The sequence below is a fragment of the Aethalodelphis obliquidens genome, unplaced genomic scaffold (assembly GCF_003676395.1).
Source record: "Aethalodelphis obliquidens isolate GAN/ISIS:26980383/991018 unplaced genomic scaffold, ASM367639v1 scaffold71, whole genome shotgun sequence".
In the NCBI taxonomy this organism is placed as follows: Eukaryota; Metazoa; Chordata; class Mammalia; order Artiodactyla; family Delphinidae; genus Aethalodelphis; species Aethalodelphis obliquidens.
Window position 1 is genome coordinate 8,570,483 of NW_020838015.1, and position 21,080 is coordinate 8,591,562.

A 21,080-nucleotide genomic window follows, 5' to 3' on the forward strand; every position below is an offset into this window, starting at 1 on the left:
GGTGAGTACTGGGACCTTGGAGAATTCATACCTGGTCCCCATCATCTAGAAGAGCACTGGGAGTGGGCCAGGGACACGTCAGGACTATGAAAAAGGCATCTGAGGGGTTGCACACCTGGAACATCGAGTTGAAGCAGGCAGGGCAGGCTGTATAAGAGCATAGGCTAAGGAGAGAGGAATCAGATTTACCTGAGAATATGCGGGAGCCAGATAGAGGGTAGACTGGTGGGTGTAGAGAGGCTGTTTGAAAGACACTTGGAAGGCCCAATAAAATGAGTTGGGGAGATGAGGCAGAGAGGCCCAGTATGACCAAGACATGTCTGGCTGGGAGCATGAGAAAGGCCAGTTGGAGAGGGAATATGAGAGGAGGGTAGATTTTGAACCACTGAGTAGATAGGGGAATGCTTTTAATACATGGATCAAATTCAGGAGTAGGGCCATTGATGGAATTGGATGTTTAGATTACTGGTGTCTAGGAAGTAATGGAAACCATGGACATGTATGAGATGACCCTGGGGAGGATGCAGTGGTTTGTGAGAGGCTAGAGGTCAAGAGACAGCCTGGGACTTGGTCTCAAGTCGAGGCTTTGATTTCCTCTGTCCTGGGAGTTCTAGCCCCTGTCCACCATCTTGGGCAAAGCCTAGGATAGACTTCCAGGCAGAAGAGGTAGGGTGGGCAGGCAAATGCTACAGGAGATGCAAGCTTAAGTGACTGGTTACTGAAGTCTAGCGGTGGCAGTGGCCGACGGACCTCTACTGTGTCCCTGTAAGCACTTTGGTGATAGCTTGCAGCCTTATAGTTCCATGATGGCTGCCATGTCCCCAAAGATGGGAAAGCAAGCAGGGAAAACATCACCCTCCCTACCTGACCGCATCCTTGTAACAGGGCTGAAACTTCCACAAGCTCGTCAGCGGACTTATGCCATCATTTGGCTAGAATCAGTTGACATGGCCACCTCTGGCAGCAAGGGAGGTGGGGAAAACGAAGACCTTGCAAAAGGGGACAAGATTGCCAGGCCGGACTAGAATTCATCCAACTGCTCTGGGAAGTGGTAGGGTACCTGGTGTGGGCAGATGTTGGTTTCTGGAAAACGGAGAAATCAAGTTTAGGCCTAGGGAGGGAGGCCTCTTGTTGGATTGTAGGAAGGATGGGCTATCAATTAAATGCGGAGGGGGAGTTTGCAGAGGGGCAATAAGAGTCAATTCAGAGAATCTGACAAGCTTCAGCTGGGCCTGAAGAGCAGCTATCTGCCATGTGCCAGACGGAACTCGAATGCCACTTCGGGGATCCCCAGGTGAAAGGGCTGCTCCCTTTCCTCCCTCAAAGTTTGCACAACTGAGTTGTGACCCCCTCACCTGTGCCAGGTCTGAGCTGGAGGCTGGAATCACAGTAATATACAATCCCTGCCCTGCAGAAGTTAACCGAAAACAGGTAAATCATAAGATCATGTGTATGGGTGGTAGTGGGATTTGAAATTGTGCAGGGAAAGGGTATTCTGGACCTGTGTGTGCCTGGGCCTAGGTGTGGAAAGGCAAGGTGTGTTTTTGCCTGTGGGTATGGGTGGTGATAGTGAAGGAAATCACTGAAACAGACCCAGAGTCATGAGCCTGTCTTGGGGAGTTTGTGATATGGTCAAGTGGGGACAGCCAATAGGCAGGTACATGTAGAGAGCCAAAGAGGGAAATTTTAGTTATCACCAACATGTAGGGCTGGGAGTTCTAGCAGAGAAAAGGCTGGCATAGTCTAGTGCACTGGTTCTCAGCAGGAGATAATCTCCCCCACCCCCAGAGGACATATGGCAGCGTCTGGAGACACTTTTGGTTGTGCCAACTGGTGGATGCTAGCGGGCAGAGGCCAGGGATGCAGCTAAACATCCTACAATGCTTCCTACAACAGAGAAATGTCAACAGTGCCTAAGCTGAAAAAACCCTGGCATGGTGGACTGGTTCTCAAACTTCTGGTCTCAGGATCCCTTTATATTCTTAAGAATTGAGGACATCCAAAGAGCTTTTGCTTATGTCATGCAGCCTCTGGAAAATTCCACCGCATGTGCAAGAGAGAATGACCATGAAAAAGTATTGTTGTGAATAGTTTTGACTTTGTGAACCCCCTGAAAGGGTTTCCTGAACCGGTAGAAAGCCTAGGACCACAGTTTGAGGATCTCTGGCCTGGTGTTTTAAGGTGCCAACTCTGGAACTGGAATTCCTGATTTCGAACCACAGCTCCACTACTTACTAGGTGGGGCAAAGTGAATTAACGTTTCTGGTGCTCAGCATCCCCATTGTTGCCCATAGGCAACCTGCTGCCTAAAACTACTATTTACGTGCAATAAAACACCTAAACAGGGTCAACTATTATTAGTACTGCAACTCCAACAAATATACCTGGCCTGGGGCTGACTTGCCTTCAACACGTTTATCAAGAGAATAAATCTAGTTCACCCAGGGAAGAGGCCCGAAGGGCTGGGCGGCGCCCTGGAAGTGGTGACCTCTTTTGCATTAGGTTTTGATGGAAGGGAAGGGTAGTGCAATGAAATAAGGGTATTCTGGTCAGGCTAGCAAAAACGCCGCTCCCAGGATAGGGGCCCGCGGTCCCCAGCAGAGCATGGGACCGAGAAGACCTGGAACCTTTGTGTTCCTCTGAGCGCTCCCCAATACATGTCCTCGTCCACCCCGGGGACCTCTACCTGCACCTTCCACAGAACCGTTTGCCCCGACTCAACATGGCGTTAGAATCCCACAAGACACCTTTGTCTTTAGGTCCCAACTGGAGGCTTTACCCCGCCTATTCGTCGCAGAGATCACCGCCCAAGGTCCGATGCCCGCCTAGCCCCTCGACGCGTCCGAGCGGGGCTCCCTTTTCAAAACGGCAGTAGCCCCCCGGCTGTTTGGGGGGCTCTGTTTCCGTTTCCGGGGACAGAAGCCGGAAGTAGCATTTATGGGGACTTTTCCTATCCCCAGCTGCGATGACTGTGAGAGGAGGGCGAACGGCCATGGCGGCGGTGGCAGATAGTCCGGCGGCTGCGGCTGCGGCCGAGGACCGAGAGCCACAGCGTAAAGCGGTGCCGGGCCTGGAGAGCCAGCGGCGCCAGATCGAGAACGGCGAGAATGGGCGAGGGCATCCGCTGCGGGCGGGCGAAAGCTGGTGAGGAGGAGCTGCGAATGGAGCCTCGGCTAGGGGGACGATGGAGGCGTTGGGGAAGGTGGGGGACGGGGCGGCGAAGGTCCGCAGGAGAGGTGCCGTGGGGCGGAGTGGCCTGTGAGACTGAGGACAAGAGACGCGGGGAAGTGCCTTGTCTGTGAAAGAGGCGGGGCCGGGCCTGTGTGGTGGAGCCTGCGGCCTGAGAACCGGATTGTTGTGGAGAGGCAGGGGGTCGGATATATATATTTTAAACATCTTTATTGGATTAAAATTGCTTTACAATGGTGTGTTAGTTTCTGCTGTATTACAAAGTGCATCACCTATACGTATATATATATCCCTATATCTCTTCCCTCTTGCGTCACCCTCCCACGCTCCCTATCCCACCACTCTAGGTGGACACAAAGCACCGAGCTGATCTCCCTGTGCCATGCGGCTGCTTCCCACTAGCTATCTATTTTACGTTTGGTAGTGTATATATGTCCATGCCACTCTCCCACTTCGTCCCAGCTTACCCTTCTCCCTCCCCGTGTCCTCAAGTCCATTCTCTATGTCTGCGTCTTTATTTCTGTCCTGCCCCTAGGTTCTTCATGACCACTTTTTTGTTTGTTTATTTTTTGGATTCCATATATATGTGTTAGCATACGGTATTTGTTTTTCTCTTTCTGGCTTCATTGTGTATGACAGACTCTAGGTCCATCCACCTCACTACAGATAACTCAGTTTCATTTCTTTTTATGGCTGAGTAATATTCCATTGTATATATGTGCCACATCTTCTTTATCCATTCATCTGTCGATGGACACTTAGGTTGCTTCCATGTCCTGGCTATTGTAAGTAGAGCTGCAGTGAACATTGGGGCGCATGTGCTTTTTTGAATTATGGCTTTCTCTGGGTATATGCCCAGTAGTGGGATTGCTGGGTTGTATGGTAGTTCTATTTTTAGTTTTTTAAGGAACCTCCATACTGTTCTCCATAGTGGCTGTATCAATTTACATTCAGGGGGGCGGATCTTGAGAAGAAAGGGCCACGGCGGCGGGGTCAGGCTCGCGTGGTGGAACTGAGAACCTGGGAAGGAGGTTTTCTCAGCAACAGAGCGGGGCAGCGTGGTCTGCGCGACGTAACGTAGCATTTGGGGGCGGCCCGCGGTGCTCCGCCGCGCCTGACAACGGAGGCGAGGCGGGTGATGTCAGGCGGAAGAGCGAAATCGGTGCTGAAAGGCTGAGGGGGGAGGGGAGTCGGAGCCTCCGTGACGGAGGGAGCTGGAGCCTGGGAACGAGGCTTGTGACGTAGGCCGAGGGGCGTGTCCTGGGGCAGAGGAAAGACTGCAGAGGGGAGGTGGTACCTTGTGAAGCAGAAAATGGCGCCTGCGAATGAGCAAAGTTTGTGACGCGGCGAGGTTTTTGCCTCTGGCCGAGCCCTTCTTCCCAGGACGGGAGAAAGTGCAGGTGATTGGCACGGGAGGGGCCTTCGATGTTACATTTGTTTTCTGTTTTGTAATGCTTTGTTTTTGTAATCAGGAACAAATAGCTTTTTAAAATGTCAACGCGTATCTTGATAAATCGGCTTGTTTAATTGATTTCTTTGCTAACCAGTGCTTGAAATGTACTGTTCCTGGGTTCATTTTATTTCTCGCCGAGTTGTATCTCGTTTTTTAAGTCGTGAAATACGTAAGACCTGTAAAGATTATATGAAACGTTTACGTAGCCCAGGTTGATGGACATTCTATAAAAATAAACGGCCTGTGCTCTTCAAAAATTTCAAGGTCGTGAGAGACAAAGGATGAAGAACTGTTCCAGACTGAAGAAATTAACGGGATTTAACGAGTCATGATAACTAAATGCAAAGTGTGATCCTGGGTTGGATCCCGGAGCAGAAAAAATAAATTATTTAAAAATAAGTTTTTTCTCATAAAATGAATTTTCTCTCTTTTACTGTAAAAGATATGAATGGGGAAATTGGTAAAATTTTACTAAGGTCTGAAGATTAGCTATTAGTACTGCTAATTCCTTGCTTTTGATAATTGTATTTTGAGTATGAAAGGGAATATCTTTGTTTTTAGGAAATACATGTCGAAATATTTAGGGGTAAAGAACCATCGTGTAAGCAAGCTTACTCTGAAATCGTTGAAAGAATGGCATATATAAAAACGTATTTAAAGAAATAATCGAGCAAATGGGTAAAATTTTAAATTTGGAGAATCTGGATGAAGGGCACGCGGGAATTCTTTGTATTATTTTTGCTATTTTTCTGAGTCCATTTCAAAGTTAAAAATTTAAAGAATAATAAAAAAATTTGTGAATTAATCACCTAGGTTAAGATTCAGACCGTTACCTTAAGAAATCCTTCTGTGCCCCTCCCAGATGAAGATCATCCCTCTCCCTGCCAGGGGAAGTTATTACCCTGAATTTTTAATTTCGTTAACGTTTCCCCACCATTGTATGCATCCCTAAATAGTATTTGTGGTCTAAGCTTTCATTTTATTGAGGATATATATGAAATCAGACTGGATGCACATGGTGTGCCCTTTGCATCATGTCAGGTGGGTACTCTGTATTCACATGACGTCATTGGTGATGTTAGCCTTGATCACTTGGTGAAGGTATCTGCTGGGTTTCTCCACTGTGCAGGTACTATTTTCCTCTTTCCGTACACAGTAATTCTTTTTAAAAATAATTTATGTCCATCCTTTCCTCAAAATGTTTTAACAGTCTTCCTATTTTATTCAATGTAACTGCTAAAATTCTTACAATGACTTGTAGGCTTTAGGATTGCGAGGCTGGTCCCTGGCTCTGATCTTCTCCCATGCTCTTCTGATTTCCCTCCCCCTCACTTTCCCCATCCGGCCATGTTGGACTCTTGCTGTTCCTCGAACGCCTCAAGCATGCTCTCACCTGAGAGCCTTTAGGAGTGAGGTTTGCTCATTTTACAGAGTTATTTAATCACAGTACTAGCGAAATATATATTCCTGTTACTGGAGAGACAAGTTGAGATTCCCCAAATCGGAAATATGGAACTGAGCAGTTTGTTTTACCATTACACTATAGCTCTCCAGCAAGGCAAAACCTCAATCCATCCTGAGAATAAACAATAACAGGAACGTTTTTATAGCCCACTTGGAGGTGTTCAGAAGGGCGGGGGGGGCCTTTGGTTTCTGCCCCATCCTACCTTTACAGCCTTGTGACAATACCCTTTAAAATTATCCCACCAGTACCAGCTTTCCTCTTGGGGTGCTGAAAATGTTTTGGAAGTAGATAGAGGTTGTGGTTGCACAATGCTGAATGTACTAAATGCCATTGAATTGTTCACTTTTTAAATGGTTAATTTTATGTCATGTGAATAAAAAATTATGCTCTGTCAATAAAAAAAATTTATCCCATCGATGTTGGTTCAGTGAAGCCAGTTTATCTCTGCTTTTGTGGATAATATGCAGCATTTTTCCTTAGCTCCATTTTTTAATGCTTATCTAGAGCAGAGCACCTCAAGATTCTTTAATTTGCTGTCTATTTTATAGGGGTTTGCTGCAGTGGTCAGGAAATTTGTGCTTATAAAGCATTTCAAAGTCATGGACTAACCCCAAATCATATACCTAATATCCATATTAATATTTGCACCTTCTATCTTTTGTCAGCTGGCAGATTTGGGTGGGGGCATTTAATTAATTTGGCCATCTAAATTGATTTAATTTCTAGGAGAAGCTTAAATTTTAAGAGAAAATTCAAATCTGTGATAGTTTAGCCTCCTTGGCAAATTTTCTAGGATGAACCATCTAAAACAAATCTGGGATAGCTGGAGTCTCTAGGTCTGTGCAGGGTGGGGATAGTTTCCTAACAGAGGTAAGCAAGCATGAGGTTCTCTTTGCTCAGGTTAAGGAAGGTGGGTGGCTGGGTTCAGTATTGCAGAATCGACTGTGATGTGTGAAGGGGAAGCAACGTCTCACTGGAGCTTAAGAGACTAGCCTAGAAATGTTGAGGGTTTTCTGTCAATGGAGAAGTCTGCACAGCACGGGGCACCGTTACCTTTAATGAAGACCCTAGAACTAAACCGACTGAAATTTTCACACGTTTGGTTGGCGATTGCTGCTATAGCTCTTACACAAGGTAAATATGCTTTGGCCACTGGATCTAATGAAAGACTGAAAAAAACAATAGGCCTCTGACAATTCCCCTCTAATTGAGTCGGCACCCTTAGTACCTGTTCAGACTTTTTGTGAACCAAAAAGGGAAAGGAGTTTGTGAGTCTAGCGTCCTGGAGGGGGGAGCTTTTGGTAGACAGTTACTGTACTAGTCTTTGTTGCTTGAACATTATGCTTTTTAGCTTGAAAACTATGCAGTTATTGAAAGATATTTATATTAGTATATCTAATTATATATAATTAATAACTAATCTAGGAAGATAAACTTTCTTTTTGGTTTGTCATTTTTAAAAATATCAAGTTTGAAAAATGAAAGCTTTTCTGAAATTTTCAAGTTAATTAAAATTGGGGGAATTTTGGATAAACCTAATGATGCTATTATCATTCCTTTTATAGGGCAAAGGAGCAGATCTTTGTGGTATCTCCCAGAGATAGTTTAGACAGAAAAGAACATCTTAACAGTGTTATTATTCTGACTTTGGCCTGAATTTGTGAAAGACAAAGGAAGAATAGTTGTTTTTTAACAAGATATAAATTGAAGTAAAGACAAGAAATATTTATAGTCAACCTCGTAAAACACAGTGATAAATAACAAAGATTATTAGGAGCTTAACTTTTTTTTAAAGCAAGAATTCTTTTTAAAAAATGAGCTAAGGAGATGTCAGAAGGTACCAAGAGTTAACAGTAATTTGGTGACAGAAAAAGGAACTTCCAGTCTGGGCATAAATTAATGTAGTCATTTTACAGAAAAAGGCCCAAATTCTAATTTTTCTCCTTTGGTACATTATTCATGTAACAATTTATAGAAAGGATTTATTTATATGCCTGCCTTCTTATTTGTATATGTAGGCTTATACAGATATATAAATAATAAATTTAGAACAATGTAATAGCACATTTACCATCTGAATAAGCTAACAACCTTTTAATAAAACAAGTAGGAAACCATCTCTTAGTTTACATCCATATTTCTATTTCTCTGTAATTATTATACCTAGTGTAATGATTAACCAGAATAACCAATATTTTCTCCAGACACAAGAGAAATCTAGAGGACAGACAATATTTTTAGTAATTTCTTTCCATAAGCACATATTTCATATCATTTTAACAAATTTGAGGAAACACAAACATAAGTGACTTTAGGAAGATCCATTTTATTTCTGTATACTAGCAACAAGACGTTAGAAAGTTAAAATTTGAAAGATACCATTTACAGTAGCAACCAAAAAAAATTGAAGTGTAGGAGTAAATAACAATGTGGTGCTTTTTCATTAGACAATGACAACTCTGTCATGACTGCCATCTGAGCTGACAGATTATGAGCCATCCCAATTCAGAGATGTTAAAAAAGTTTTTGTGTCTTTGAATTGAAAAAACATGCTAGTGATACTTTGTGAAAATTTATGTAAAACTTCAGTCTTCTATGATGGCTTTAGAAATCCAGGTTGTAGCCAGGTCTGGAGGTTTTGCTTACCACTCTAAAAAGTGATTTTAATGTTAATCTTCCTTAAAAATCTGCTTTTAAAAAAACCCATTGAGCTGTGGCTCCTTTTGCTTCGAAGGTCCCATTAACAATAGATTAGCTTTACTGAGTAACCTCATAGACCATCAATGGAGGCAATTAAAACCTTGAAGGGGAGGTGAAGGTACAGTGGCAGAGGGTAAGGTCCGCAATGGGGTTTTCTAGATGAGTGATGGGAAGTGTCTGTGGCTTGAGCCACTGGAGTGCGGAGGGTGTGTGTTTCTGGCATGAATGAAGTACGGGGTCTGTGGGGGTCACTGCAACCCCCAAAATAAATAACTGAATAAAAAACAACCCACAGAAAAGTTTGCCTATTTGGGCAACATGTGACTATTCCAGGGTTTTTCTATCTCCCCATCCCCCTACCTTTCTGATCCTTTTTTAAACAAAGAAAAGTTGCCATTTTAAGGAATCCAATTTATAGAGTTAAATCGCTGGAAAACTGTTACGTATTTTTTATCAGTTTTGTAATTTTTTTAAAAAGTGTTTATTTGAGGCTGTTAAATACTTGGGACAGCCTTTTATGTGTCAACAATTCCATAGCAGGGACTTCCCTGGTGGTCCAGTGATTAAGATTCCGCACTTCCACTGCAGCGGGCAAGGTTCGATCCCTGGTCTGGGAACTAAGATCTTGCATGCCACGGGTGGGCGCAGCCAAAAAAAAAAGAAAAAAAAAAATTCCATAGCAGAGCAGGTTTGTGTTAGAGTTGGAGGGGGGAAGGAGGATTACGTGTACATGAACTTTTTTGTCTAAGCCCTGGGATCAGAACAGTAACAGCTAATGTTCATTTAGCACTTATTATATGTCGAGTATTTTGCAGACTTCAGAATTTCTCATGACATTTTACAAAGGCAGATTTCAACAGTCCTAAATGTTTATCCTAGTAGTGCATATAAAAGTCTCCTTTAAAAGAGAATAGGTCAAACTGCACTTAAAGGTGGTTCAGGTGGTAAATTTTATGTTTTAACCACAGTTTTACATAAAGAGTGAGCTAGTCACCATACACTTAGAAATTTACTCTAAAGCCAAAATAAATCCTAAATAAGAAATTATTTTTAAGATGGCAGTATACAGTTTTTGAAGGAAAACTTTATGATTCCTTTAGCAGTTGAAATTCTTTTTGATTTCTGAGCAGGTTTTCAGAATTTAACAATCCATTTCTTAGCCGAAGATTTTTGTATCCTTTACAAACACTGCACATTTAACAAATGGCTAAGTCTTACAACATTAGCTGCAAGTAAGTTATTTTGAACCTAATTTGACTGTGTTACCCCACAGACTAATACAAGTGAATTATTGTTTATTCCATAATAAAATCTCCTGTTTTCTGGCCCCATGGGTATGGGTATGGGTTTTGGTTTTTTTTTTTTGCCGTTATTGAGCACACTTTCTGTTTTTAATCATCAAATCTCTTTTAGTATCCTAAGAAGTTAAGCATTCTATCCAAATCTGGATTTCACTGAATACATTTTGCTTCTAATTTATTTTTATATGATGCTGAAAATTTTTTTAAATGTTGAATTCTGGGAAGAATTTCTTTTTTTAATCGGAAATATAGTTGGCGTATAGCGCTGTATTAGTTTCAGGTGTTCATGAAACTTGTCATCTTGACTTGTAACATGTTGATACTTTTAGTCTAATAACCGTGTGAAGTGGTACCACTAACCCCCAGATAGCCGTGTGACACCCCTGTCACCTGTCTGGTCCAGGTTCCTCGTGGAGCAGCACTGGTACAAGCAGTGGGAAGTATACGTGCAGGGAGGAGACCAGGACCCCAGCACCTTCCCTGGCTGCATCAACAATGCTGAGCTCTTTGAAGGTACCAGGCTTCTGCCTCCCAACATCAGCCAAGCCTGGACTTCTTGTCATCTTTGTCCCCGCAAATGATCATGAGCCCCTTTTCTGTGCTAGGTCATTGGTGAGATGGCCAGAGTGACTCATCACTTTCCTTCCCTGATTGTTCCTCTGCCACCTCCCCCCGCCCTCCTGCAGACCAGGTAAACTGGCGCCTCAAGAAGGGACTGGTGGAAGGTGAGGACTATGTGCTGCTCCCAGCGGCTGCTTGGCATTACCTGGTCAACTGGTATGGTCTAGAGCATGGGCAGCCTCCCATTGAACGCAAGGTATAGTGGGTGGGGAGGGTGCTGGGGGGTGGCTTTTATAGGGCGGGGAGCGTAGGAGGAAGGCCTCCATAGGCCCAGGATGGGTCCAGACCTGTGTGTTCACGTATGCTGTATCCATACACCTGGGTCTGCCCTCTCCTCCTCTCCCAGGTCATTAGATGGTATCTTGCTGTGTCCCCTGCATTTGCTCGCCTGTGTGTGCTCCCCTCACAGAGCCTCGTACGTGTGTCTATGCCATGTGTGTTTGTCTGTGTGGATGTTCCTCTGATCTCAAAGGTCGTCGTTCCTGTGTCCATGTGTGTGTTGGGTGGGTACACCTGTGTGTGCATCCTTCCCTCCTTCCAGGTCGTGGAGCTGTCCAACATCCAGAAGGTTGAAGTGTACCCAGTAGAACTGCTGCTCATCCAGCACAGTGATATGGACACAGCTCACACCGCTCAGTTCAGCCGCACAGATTCTGTTGGTGAGTCTAAGGGTCGCGGAATGAGTTGGCATTCCCAGCCACGGTCACAGCTCGGTGACCTAAGGAATCTGATGCCAAGATGGGTGGATTCTCCAGGGTCCCAGGAAGACCTTGAATGTGCTCCATCACCCTCCACAGACCTAGTTCTGCGCACCGCTCAAGAGCAGTTTCTGGTGAGCCCCCAAGAAGAGACACGGCTGTGGATCAAGAACGCGGAGGGCTCTTTTGAGAGGTTGTGCAACACACGTGTCACAGTGCTTGACGCCGCTCTCAAGACTGGGCAGGTAAGGGTGGGGAGGACTTCTTAGCCCACCACCCGTGCTCAGGTTGGGGGAAGTGAGGGCTAGGTGTCCGTGGACCCTCCATGAATGCCTTTCCTGATCTTTACTCCTCTTCCTCCAACCCAGGTGGTCATCATGGAGACCCGAAACAAGGATGGCACTTGGCCCAGCGCACAGCTGCCCGCCATGTGAGCCCTTGGGGTTTCCAGTCCAGAGTGGGATCCCACAGTAGGCAGAACAACTGAGCCCAAGAGCACATTCCACCCACAAGTAGTAGGTCCTCAGCTGATAAGAGTTTCTCATCCGTCCCAGGAGCAGCGCGTCGGAGGAGGATGAGGACTTCCAGGGCCAGCCGGGCATCTGTGGTCTCACCAATCTGGGCAACACGTGCTTCATGAACTCGGCCCTGCAGGTTGAGCCATTAGGTCTAGGTCTGGCACTGCGCAGGGATGGATTTGAGCGTTGGAGATTGGGGACAGAGCTAGGGGGGTATTGCAGGGCAAGGGGTCAGTTGGAAGCTGGGGCCCCACAGTCTGGCTCGACATGCCCACATTACTTTCTGAAACGTTAATGCCTCTTCCTTCCACTTGCTCCCTGCTTTCCCTTGTCTTCTCTCCTTCGTCACCACATTCTTCCTTCTCCTGAAATTCTTCTCTCCCCTACTTCCCTGCCCCTTCTCTTTCTTTCCCCTTCCTCCTGTCTCCCTTTCCTCTGTCCCCCACCTTGGTTACCTCTCTCGCCTCTTCATGCACCTGGCCCCTGCCTTCTGCAGTGCCTCAGCAACGTGCCACAGCTCACCAACTACTTCCTCAAAAACTGCTACCTGGAGGAGCTCAACTTCTGCAACCCACTGGGCATGAAGGGGGAGATCGCAGAGGCCTATGCGGACCTGGTGAAGCAGGCGTGGTCCGGCCACCACCGCTCCATCGTGCCCCACGTGTTCAAGGTGTGGCTCAGCCCTGGCCGGTTCCTCTGTGCCCCCACCCCCCAACTCCCTCACGCTCTGACGGCCCTGCCCATCTTCTCAGACCAAGGTCGGCCACTTTGCGTCCCAGTTTCTGGGCTACCAGCAGCATGACTCACAGGAGCTGCTGTCGTTCCTCCTGGATGGGCTGCACGAGGACCTCAATCGTGTTAAGAAGAAGGAATATGTGGAACTGTGCGATGCTGCTGGGAGGCCAGATCAGGTGGGCGCTCCTGGAAGACCCCCATCCTGAGAGCCTCATTAAAGCCACTAGGGCCTCTGCCTCAGGAATTTTCTGGCCTCCCTGGAGTATCCCGCACACCACCATTTTCTATTAAGCTCCTCTTCCCTGACCTCGGTCCCAACCTTGGCTCCAACGCCACATCTGCGCTCACGCCCAACCCAGAGTTAACCCCCACCTGGTCTCCTGCCCCAAATAATCCCCGGCCCCGACAGTGAACGCAGTCTCCAGATAGCCCTCACTGTAACTCTGCCTCTGGACTTTACCGGTGGCCGTAACCTTAACTTTAATCCCATGCACATCCACCCCATACCATGGTTTTCCCCGGCCCCGGGCAAGCCTCACCACCCACCATGGCACTCAACAGGAGGTTGCTCAGGAGGCCTGGCAGAACCACAAACGGCGGAACGATTCTGTGATTGTGGACACTTTCCATGGCCTCTTCAAGTCCACGGTGGTGTGCCCTGATTGTGGCAACGTGTCTGTGACCTTCGACCCCTTCTGCTACCTCAGTGTCCCATTGCCTATGACCCACAAGAGGGTCATGGAGGTCTTCTTTGTCTCCATGGACCCCCGCCGCAAGCCAGAGCAGGTACGGGGGGAATGGGGACAGGGGACGTAATGAGGGACATGTAGTCAGAGTTCGTTTGATTACTCTGTTGTACCTCAGGGTTTCCTTCACTAACTCACCACACATCCTTCTGCTCTTTTGTGGATACCGTTCCTCCCTCAGCACCGGCTCGTGGTCCCCAAGAAAGGCAAGATCTCGGATCTGTGTGTGGCTCTGGCCAAACACACTGGTGTCTCGCCAGAAAGGGTGAGGCTCTGCAGATAGAAGGAGGGTGGGATTCAGGGGCAGGGGGGCAGAGAGAGGCAGAAGGGCCTGGGGGAGACCTGGCAGACTGACTGGTCCCCTCTCTGCATCCCATTCTCAGATGATGGTGGCCGATGTCTTCAGTCACCGCTTCTATAAGATCTACCAGCTGGAGGAGTCTCTGAGCAGCATCTTGGACCGAGATGATATCTTCATGTGAGTGAGAGGACGAGGGGAGATGAGGGCTTCTCAGGAACCTCCTCCGTTAACCACCTTCCCTCTCCCTTCCTCGGCCTGATTCACAGGGCACCTGCACAGCTCGGGGCTTCGGCCATGTGCCTTAGTGGGGCAGGGGGCTAGGGGCTGTCAGTGAGTGGGGCGACACATCCTTATACAGGGCGTCCTTGGGTGTTTTCCTCCTTGTTATGTGAGGGAGGCTCCTGTTTCTTTATTTTATTCAGCACTTAACTAGTACCTTGTATGTACCCGATGCTGATCTGCACTCCTTACTCACATTGCATGCCTCAAAAACCAAGTGATTTTTGAAATGGGGAACACTAAGATGCTTTCTGAACATAAGAACATTCAGAGCAAGTTTGAAATCTTTGGGTAACTAAAATAGAAGATGCTTTATGAGTAGAAAAATTTTTGTAAACCAAGCAGTTTAGTTTTCCAAAAAGAAAATGGTTTTAGATCCCTGTGTCACAAAAAATTTTTGTCAACTCCCTCAGTGCGCTGATAACACCAAAGTACTTTATCTAACATCACATAAACAAAGGGCTGTGTAAATCATCCAACAGTTTGTAAAATACAGAACCCTGGGTAACTCTTCGGACCCTTTTAAAAATATTTTCAGGCTGTGAGTGGTGAGTGGCTGGAGCAACTGGGGTAGAATCCTCGAATCCCTCTTGGGTGTCCTGATCAGGCATGACCTGATGTCCATCCCCCACAGATACGAGGTGTCAGGCAGGGCTGCTATTGGCGAGAACTCCAGAGAGGACGTTGTGCTTCCTATCTACCTGCGGGAGCGCACCCCAGCCCGGGACTACAACAATTCTTACTATGGCCTGATGCTCTTTGGGCACCCGCTCCTGGTGTCGGTGCCCCGGGACCGGCTCTCCTGGGACGCCCTGTATCACATCCTGCTGTACCGCCTCTCGTGAGTCTGCTGTTTGGGGTCAGGCAGGGAGGTGGGGTCAGAACTCAGATCCGGGCGTCTAGCTGCTTAGTTGCCACTTCCCGTCTGCATCCAGAAGACAGCTCAAACTTAACATGGCCAGAGAGGAACTTGTAGGCTTTTTTCTTTCTCTAAATTTCTGACTTTGCACCACTTCTCCTAGGCGCTGGGGATACACAGAGGTGAACAAGACAGACAAAATGCAGACTTCATCTTGTACTTAATTGTCTCTTCCTTGGAGAGGCTTGGTTGTTTTGTTTTTACTGATAGATTTTCATTGTGCTTAAAATCCAGAGTCCTTACCAAGGCAAACAACAGTGCGTTATCTGGCTTCACCTCTCTCTCATGTTGCACTTACAAGTGCTTCTCAGAGGCCTTCCCTGATGGAAATTTACAGCTGATTGTGTGCCTGTTTACCAGTGGCTTATCATACTTAAGATCCACGCTCCTTAACTGTGGCACACAAGATCCTACATTGTCAGGCTGCCTCTTCCCGTGTCCCTCTGGCATCTCCTGAGACCTTCCGGGCTCCTCCTTAAGAACTGTTTGTGTGTGGGTTTACCAGCAGCTTCCCATCATAAGCAAAGTAGGAATCTGGGCTCTGTCCTCCCTGCCCTCGGGTCCCTCCTTGAGAGTCTCCTCTGCTCTGTCGGCAGACGCTATGTGACCAGACCCAGCTCGGATGACGAGGATGATGGGGATGAGAAAGGTGAGGAGGAGAAAGGAGAGAGGATCGGCAAGGATGAGGGTCTGTACAAGCAGTCCCATGGCCTGAGGGAGGGTCAGGGGGTCTGGGGTCGGTCTGACCCACACAGGGTCCACATGGATGTGTATTGCAGCTCAACCCCCTGGGGCTCACACATTTCCACCTCTGACATCCTCTCCTGTCCCAGCAGACCTGGAGGATAAGGACAACCTCCCTAAGGCTGGACATGTGGCTGGGGGCAGCTCCCAAGACCCTGGGCCGGAGCAGGCTGGGCCCAGCTCTGGAGTCGCGGGCGGGAGCCGGGCCCCCGTGGACAACTCCCCTGGACCATCCCACTGGCCCCAGAGAGCACGGCGCAAACACCTCTTCACCCTGCAGACAGTGAATTCCAATGGGACCAGCGACCGCTCGACCTTCAACGAGGATACCCATGGTGTCTCCTTCAGCTGTGAGCCAGGGTTGGGGAGGCGGGAGGGGGGTGTGCTTGGCAGCAGGGCCCATGACCACCTCCCCTCGCCCCCAGCCCAGCCGTACATTGCCATCGACTGGGAGCCAGAGATGAAGAAGCGTTACTATGACGAGGTGGAGGCTGAGGTAAACGAGATCCTGGGGGTGGGAGGCACTTTCACCTTGCGCTACACACAAAGTCCATGCTCTTAACCACTCGGTGTGTGTCTTCCACCCCGACTCCTTTTTATCCCCCACAACCCCCATCCTCATACCTGGCTGTCCATTCCCCCAACCTAGGGCTACGTGAAGCATGACTGTGTTGGGTACGTGCTGAAGAAGGCTCCGGTGCGGCTGCAGGAGTGCATCGAGCTCTTCACCACCACTGAGACCCTGGAGAAGGAAAACCCCTGGTGAGGGCCCAGAACAGGGCCTCTGGGGGTGCAGTTGGGTGGGACCACCTCCCCCAGTCCGTCACCACTAAATACACCTCCTTCCCCCTCCCCCTCACTCGAAGCCTTCCTGCCACTCTGGCCACCAACACCCCAAGCCTATTCCTACCTCAGAGCCTTTGCCTGGGCTGTTCCTTCTCCCAGGGTCATTCTTCCTCTAGTTATCTACAGGATTTGACCTCCATTTTGCTCAGGTCTGTGAGCAAATGTTACCTCCTCAGAGAGACCTTCTCTTACTCTTCTGTTAAAAGCCACTCCTCTCCCAGCCATCAGCTCCCTCCATTCCCTCTTTCTAGCTCTGTAACGCCACTTGATGTCACCTCCTAGATCCCCTTTTGCATCGTTTTTTTGTATTTTCTGTTAGAGTGAACCCCTTAAGGGGGAAGACTTTTAAGTTCACTGTGTGTCTCTTCTCACTGATTATAATGGTGTGGGCTGTGCAGTAGATACTCATTAGATCCTTGCAGAATAAACAAAACAGAAAAAGAGAACCAAAAAAGACAAAACCAGTCTAAAAAATAAGAGCGGCATCTCCATGGAGCAGAAAGGGAATAGAAATACAAAGTAGTGCCAAAGGACTCAACAGTAGACCGTCAGTAAATACCTGGCGAGTGAGTCAGTGAATAAAATAGAAGAGAGAAAACTGGAGTGAGAGAGGCAGGCTCTAAAAGAAGACTAGTGTCTCACAGACTGGAAGCCAAACAAAAACACACGCCAGTACAAAAGTGTATACAGTGGGGAGTTGGTGAGTACTTGGTAGGATTTTAACGTGTCAAGAGAGCAAACTAGAGTAACAGGCAGGCTAGGAGTAAGAGCAGCATCTCTGGACGAGACGTGGCCCACGAAGGCCGCACGGCACAAAGAGCATGCGGTAGGTGCTCAGAAAGTGTCTGTGTCCTGACTCGGGCTCCATCTCTAGGTACTGCCCCAATTGCAAGCAGCACCAGCTGGCCACCAAGAAGCTGGACCTGTGGATGCTGCCGGAGACGCTCATCATCCACCTGAAGCGCTTTTCCTACACCAAGTTCTCCCGCGAGAAGCTGGATACCCTTGTGGAGTTTCCTATCCGGTCCGGGGCCCGGGGAGGCTGGCTGTGGGGGGAAGGCAGGCAATGGGGAAGGGGGCGCCAGCAGTGTTAACCCTCTCCCCACCCACAGGGACCTGGACTTCTCCAAGTTTGTCATCAAGCCGCAGAACGAGTCGGCCCCAGAGCTGTACAAATATGATCTCATTGCAGTTTCCAACCATTACGGGGGCCTGCGGGATGGACACTGTATGTGCCAGGCTGTGGCAGGGCCGTGTGCTGGGGGGTCAGGATGTCCCCAGTGGGTGTCCCCAGATGTGTGAACGGGTGGCGAGGTCATTAGGGTGGGAGGAGTGAGAGCGGACGTGGACGCCTCTTAGGGGCAGGAGGGTGGGTGAGGACAGCTTCCCCTCTTTTATAGACACGACATTTGCCTGCAACAAGGACAGCGGTCAATGGCACTACTTCGATGACAACAGTGTCTCACCTGTGACTGAGAATCAAATTGAGGTGTGATTTCCATCCTCCCTTCTCCCGACACCCTCCTCCCCGATCCACACTGACTCCTGTCCTCTCCTTGCAGTCCAAGGCAGCCTATGTCCTGTTCTACCAACGCCAGGATGTGGCACGTCGCCTGCAACCCCAGCCCAGCTTATCTGACCCCCCAGCGTCCCCAGCCTTTGGTACCCCAGCCAACTCTGAGTTCATGGATGTAAATTGAGGGGCCCTGGCCCTGCCACAGGGAAGGTAGCCATCTCTGCTCTCTTCCTTCCCAGCTCCACCCCTGTCCTCTTACCTGTGTTAGGTGCCCCATGCCAGACGCCACAGGCTTAGTCGTGGCTACTGTTCTCCTGTGCTGCTATATTGCTTTCTCTTGGGGAAGAAGAGGTCATGTCTCCTTCCAGCAGTGTGTTCCCTACCTGTGTTTGCCCCTTAGAGCATTAACCCTCCCTTCTATTCTCTATTTATGGTTGTCCCCTTCCCTCTTGTCCTCAACCTGGGGTGAACTGAGGGGTTGGTGGTGGGATGCACCTGAACACAGAGTGTATTTTCTTATTGAGACTCTGTACTTTCTGCTGTGTACATATAAACGTGCCAGTGTGTTCCTTGGCAGTGTGGGTTTTTTTCTTTTAACATACTTACCAAGCACCAGTTTTATGCCTGTGTGCTTACTGAATGCCAGGTGTGTGATGGCTGCTGCTCTGAGTGCACCATCTCTGTGCCAGGTACTATTCTAAGTGCTTCTGAAGCACCATCTGCGCATCAGACACGATTCTCAGCACCAACTGCATGCCCAGTGTTTCCCAAAGCATTTTGGAAATATCGACTCATAATCCTCACAACAGTCTCACGCAGGAGTTGTCATCGCCAATTTCAGATGGGGAAACAGATACAGAGGTCAAGTAATTGCTCGAGCTAGGTCCAGAGGTCAGTACACCTTATCAGTTACACGGCAGTAGTCCTGGAGGGGATGTTTGACCTCCCTGGACCCAGGATGGAAATCTTTGTGGACATGACCTGCACTACAGGTGATGTGGGAAAGGTGTGCCTGGAACAGACAGGCATCCGTGTGGGCAAATGGGTGGTTTCCGGACATAAAAGATACTAACCAGACCACCTCGCAGGCCCCCAGTAGTGTCCTCTGAGGAGTGGGTACATCTGGCCCAAGCCATACAAACTGACAGGACAGGTGTGCTGTGTTTGTGTCGCCCCTATGCTTAGCCTCCCGCCATGACTGCAGCTCCCCCACCAGGCAGGGTCCCTTCAGCCTCATGCCACAGAAGAGTGAGGTGGTGCACCTAGCACAGAATGGGTGCAGCATAGTGTGTCTGAGCATAAGATGCCACCTAAGCACTGCACAGCCCCCACCTGAGCCCTCCCGTAGGCACCAGCTGTCACCTCTGAGAAACGGCTCTTGTGGGGACAACCTTGGGGCAGCGTGGAGTGGACAGATGTGCAGTATCTGGATGTAGACAAGCACCCCAACCTTTCACACTGAGGAAGGGAATCCTGATCAGGACGGCTGAGAGACCATTCCCATGGGAAGGGTCTCCTCATTCCCCTCAGCCTGCTGCCTTTGCACTGGACCTGGCAGCCTCCCCCCGCCCCCACCTCCAGCTTTATCACCTACAAATCTCCGGTCATGCTGTTGACACAGGCAAGAATCGAGGTAGTTGCTGTGAGGAGCTCAGCTCAAACTGACTTAAGCGAAAAGCACAGAAATACTAGTTAAAGGTATGACTGGATCCAGGAACTCATAAGCTGTTGTTTAATCCTCACGAAGACTATATGGTTTAAGCACTGTTACCCCATTTTGCAGATGAGGAATCAGGCGTAAAGAGCTGGTTCAAAATGAGACCTCAGGGCTTCCCTGGTGGCGCAGTGGTTGAGAGTCCGCCTGCCGATGCGGGGGACGCGGGTTCGTGCCCCGGTCCGGTAAGATCCCACATGCCGCGGAGCAGCTGGGCCTGTGAGCCATGGCCGCTGGGCTTGCGTGTCCGGAGCCTGTGCTCCGCAACGGGAGAGGCCACAGCAGTGAGAGGCCCGCATACCGCAAAAAAAAAAAAAGACCTCATTAGCTATGAGTAATCAATCAGTCCTGGACAAAAATCCACCTACAATGAATTCACTCAAGATAACTTCCCGGGTTTAACCAAAGACGTTTCAAAAAGACAACATGCCTAAGAATCAGGAGAAGTAAGAGGCAACAGACACAGTTACACAGAGACACCTCATATTAGAATCCTCAGACATCAATGTAAAACAGTTATGCTTACTCTGGCCATGGAAATAGAGACGATTACATATGAACAAGAAATTTAAAACTTTTAAAAATGAAAATGAGAAAGAACCAAGCAGAAGTAATAGATCTGAGATAGATAACAGTTTGAGAAGTCGGATGAGTTTAGCAACATATCAGACATAGCCGAGGAGGGACTCTGTGAATTGGATACAGTTTAAAGTGTACTAAGTAGTGCACTTGTAGAAGATTTTAAGTTAGACTAATACTACATTTCGATAAATTAAGGGTATAAAAACTAAAGAATAGAAAAAGTATAAATTTCAAACAAGAGGAAGGGAAATAGATGAATAATCCAAAAGAAGGCAAGAAGAAAGGAACATGGAACAAGGTGGATGGATAGCACATATGCAACCACTTGCAAATAGTCTGCTCTGCCCTCTCCAGTTCAAGGAAGGGGACTGGGAACTAGGCTGCTGCTTCCAGACCGCAACTGCGGTCCCAGGGAGAAGGTGGGGCGAGGGTGAGTAAGAATGCCACAGAACTTTCCCACGACTTTGAAGATGTCTTTTTCTTGATTGGGTACTTGCTGTGTTGCTATAAACCTGTGACTGTTTCCAGAGCACTGACACAATTGGTTCTGACAATTCAGCTTGCTTTCTTTTTTCTTTTTAAATTTAATTTTATGTTTTCGTTGGGGAACACAAGCTTGGAGCTTCCTAGTCTGCAATTATGCTGATGTCACTCCCTTTGTGTATTGTGTGTTTTTCTTTAAATAGGAAATTTATTGATAGAAATCTCATATTTTTTCATTAGATTACACATCATTTATTACTTGTTTTTTAT

General features: G+C 47.9%; 1 protein-coding gene across 12 annotated transcripts; it reads left to right on the forward strand.

The window, feature by feature from the left end:
• The first annotated feature begins 78 nt into the window (after positions 1 to 78).
• Positions 79 to 19,907, forward strand: USP11 (ubiquitin specific peptidase 11). Of its 12 annotated transcripts, none has more exons than XM_027091355.1 (21): positions 79 to 3,144; positions 10,512 to 10,621; positions 10,795 to 10,925; positions 11,271 to 11,388; positions 11,485 to 11,672; positions 11,796 to 11,857; positions 11,982 to 12,081; positions 12,442 to 12,615; positions 12,698 to 12,856; positions 13,242 to 13,466; positions 13,608 to 13,691; positions 13,810 to 13,904; positions 14,641 to 14,847; positions 15,522 to 15,574; positions 15,759 to 16,165; positions 16,319 to 16,431; positions 17,390 to 17,539; positions 17,628 to 17,743; positions 17,916 to 18,004; positions 18,078 to 18,241; positions 18,721 to 19,907. In XM_027091355.1, the coding sequence occupies exons 1-20, from the start codon at positions 2,966 to 2,968 to the stop codon at positions 18,213 to 18,215; spliced, it is 2,898 nt and encodes a 965-aa protein (XP_026947156.1). In that variant the 5' UTR covers positions 79 to 2,965; the 3' UTR covers positions 18,216 to 18,241; positions 18,721 to 19,907. The 12 variants fall into 12 exon arrangements, with proteins under 12 accessions (XP_026947156.1, XP_026947160.1, XP_026947161.1 ...); XM_027091359.1 differs by lacking the exon at positions 18,721 to 19,907 and having other exon boundaries at positions 15,759 to 16,019; positions 16,095 to 16,165; positions 18,078 to 18,607; XM_027091360.1 differs by lacking the exon at positions 18,721 to 19,907 and having other exon boundaries at positions 15,759 to 16,004; positions 16,095 to 16,165; positions 18,078 to 18,607.
• Positions 19,908 to 21,080: the final 1,173 nt, after the last annotated feature.

Coding starts and splice junctions, on each gene's coding strand:
- USP11 (XM_027091355.1), top strand. CDS start 2,966: ATGACTGTGAGAGGAGGGCGAACGGCCATGGCGGCGGTGGCAGATAGT. Junction 10,622..10,794: donor CAATGCTGAGCTCTTTGAAG/GTACCAGGCTTC, acceptor GCCCTCCTGCAG/ACCAGGTAAACTGGCGCCTC. Junction 11,389..11,484: donor CAGCCGCACAGATTCTGTTG/GTGAGTCTAAGG, acceptor TGGATTCTCCAG/GGTCCCAGGAAGACCTTGAA.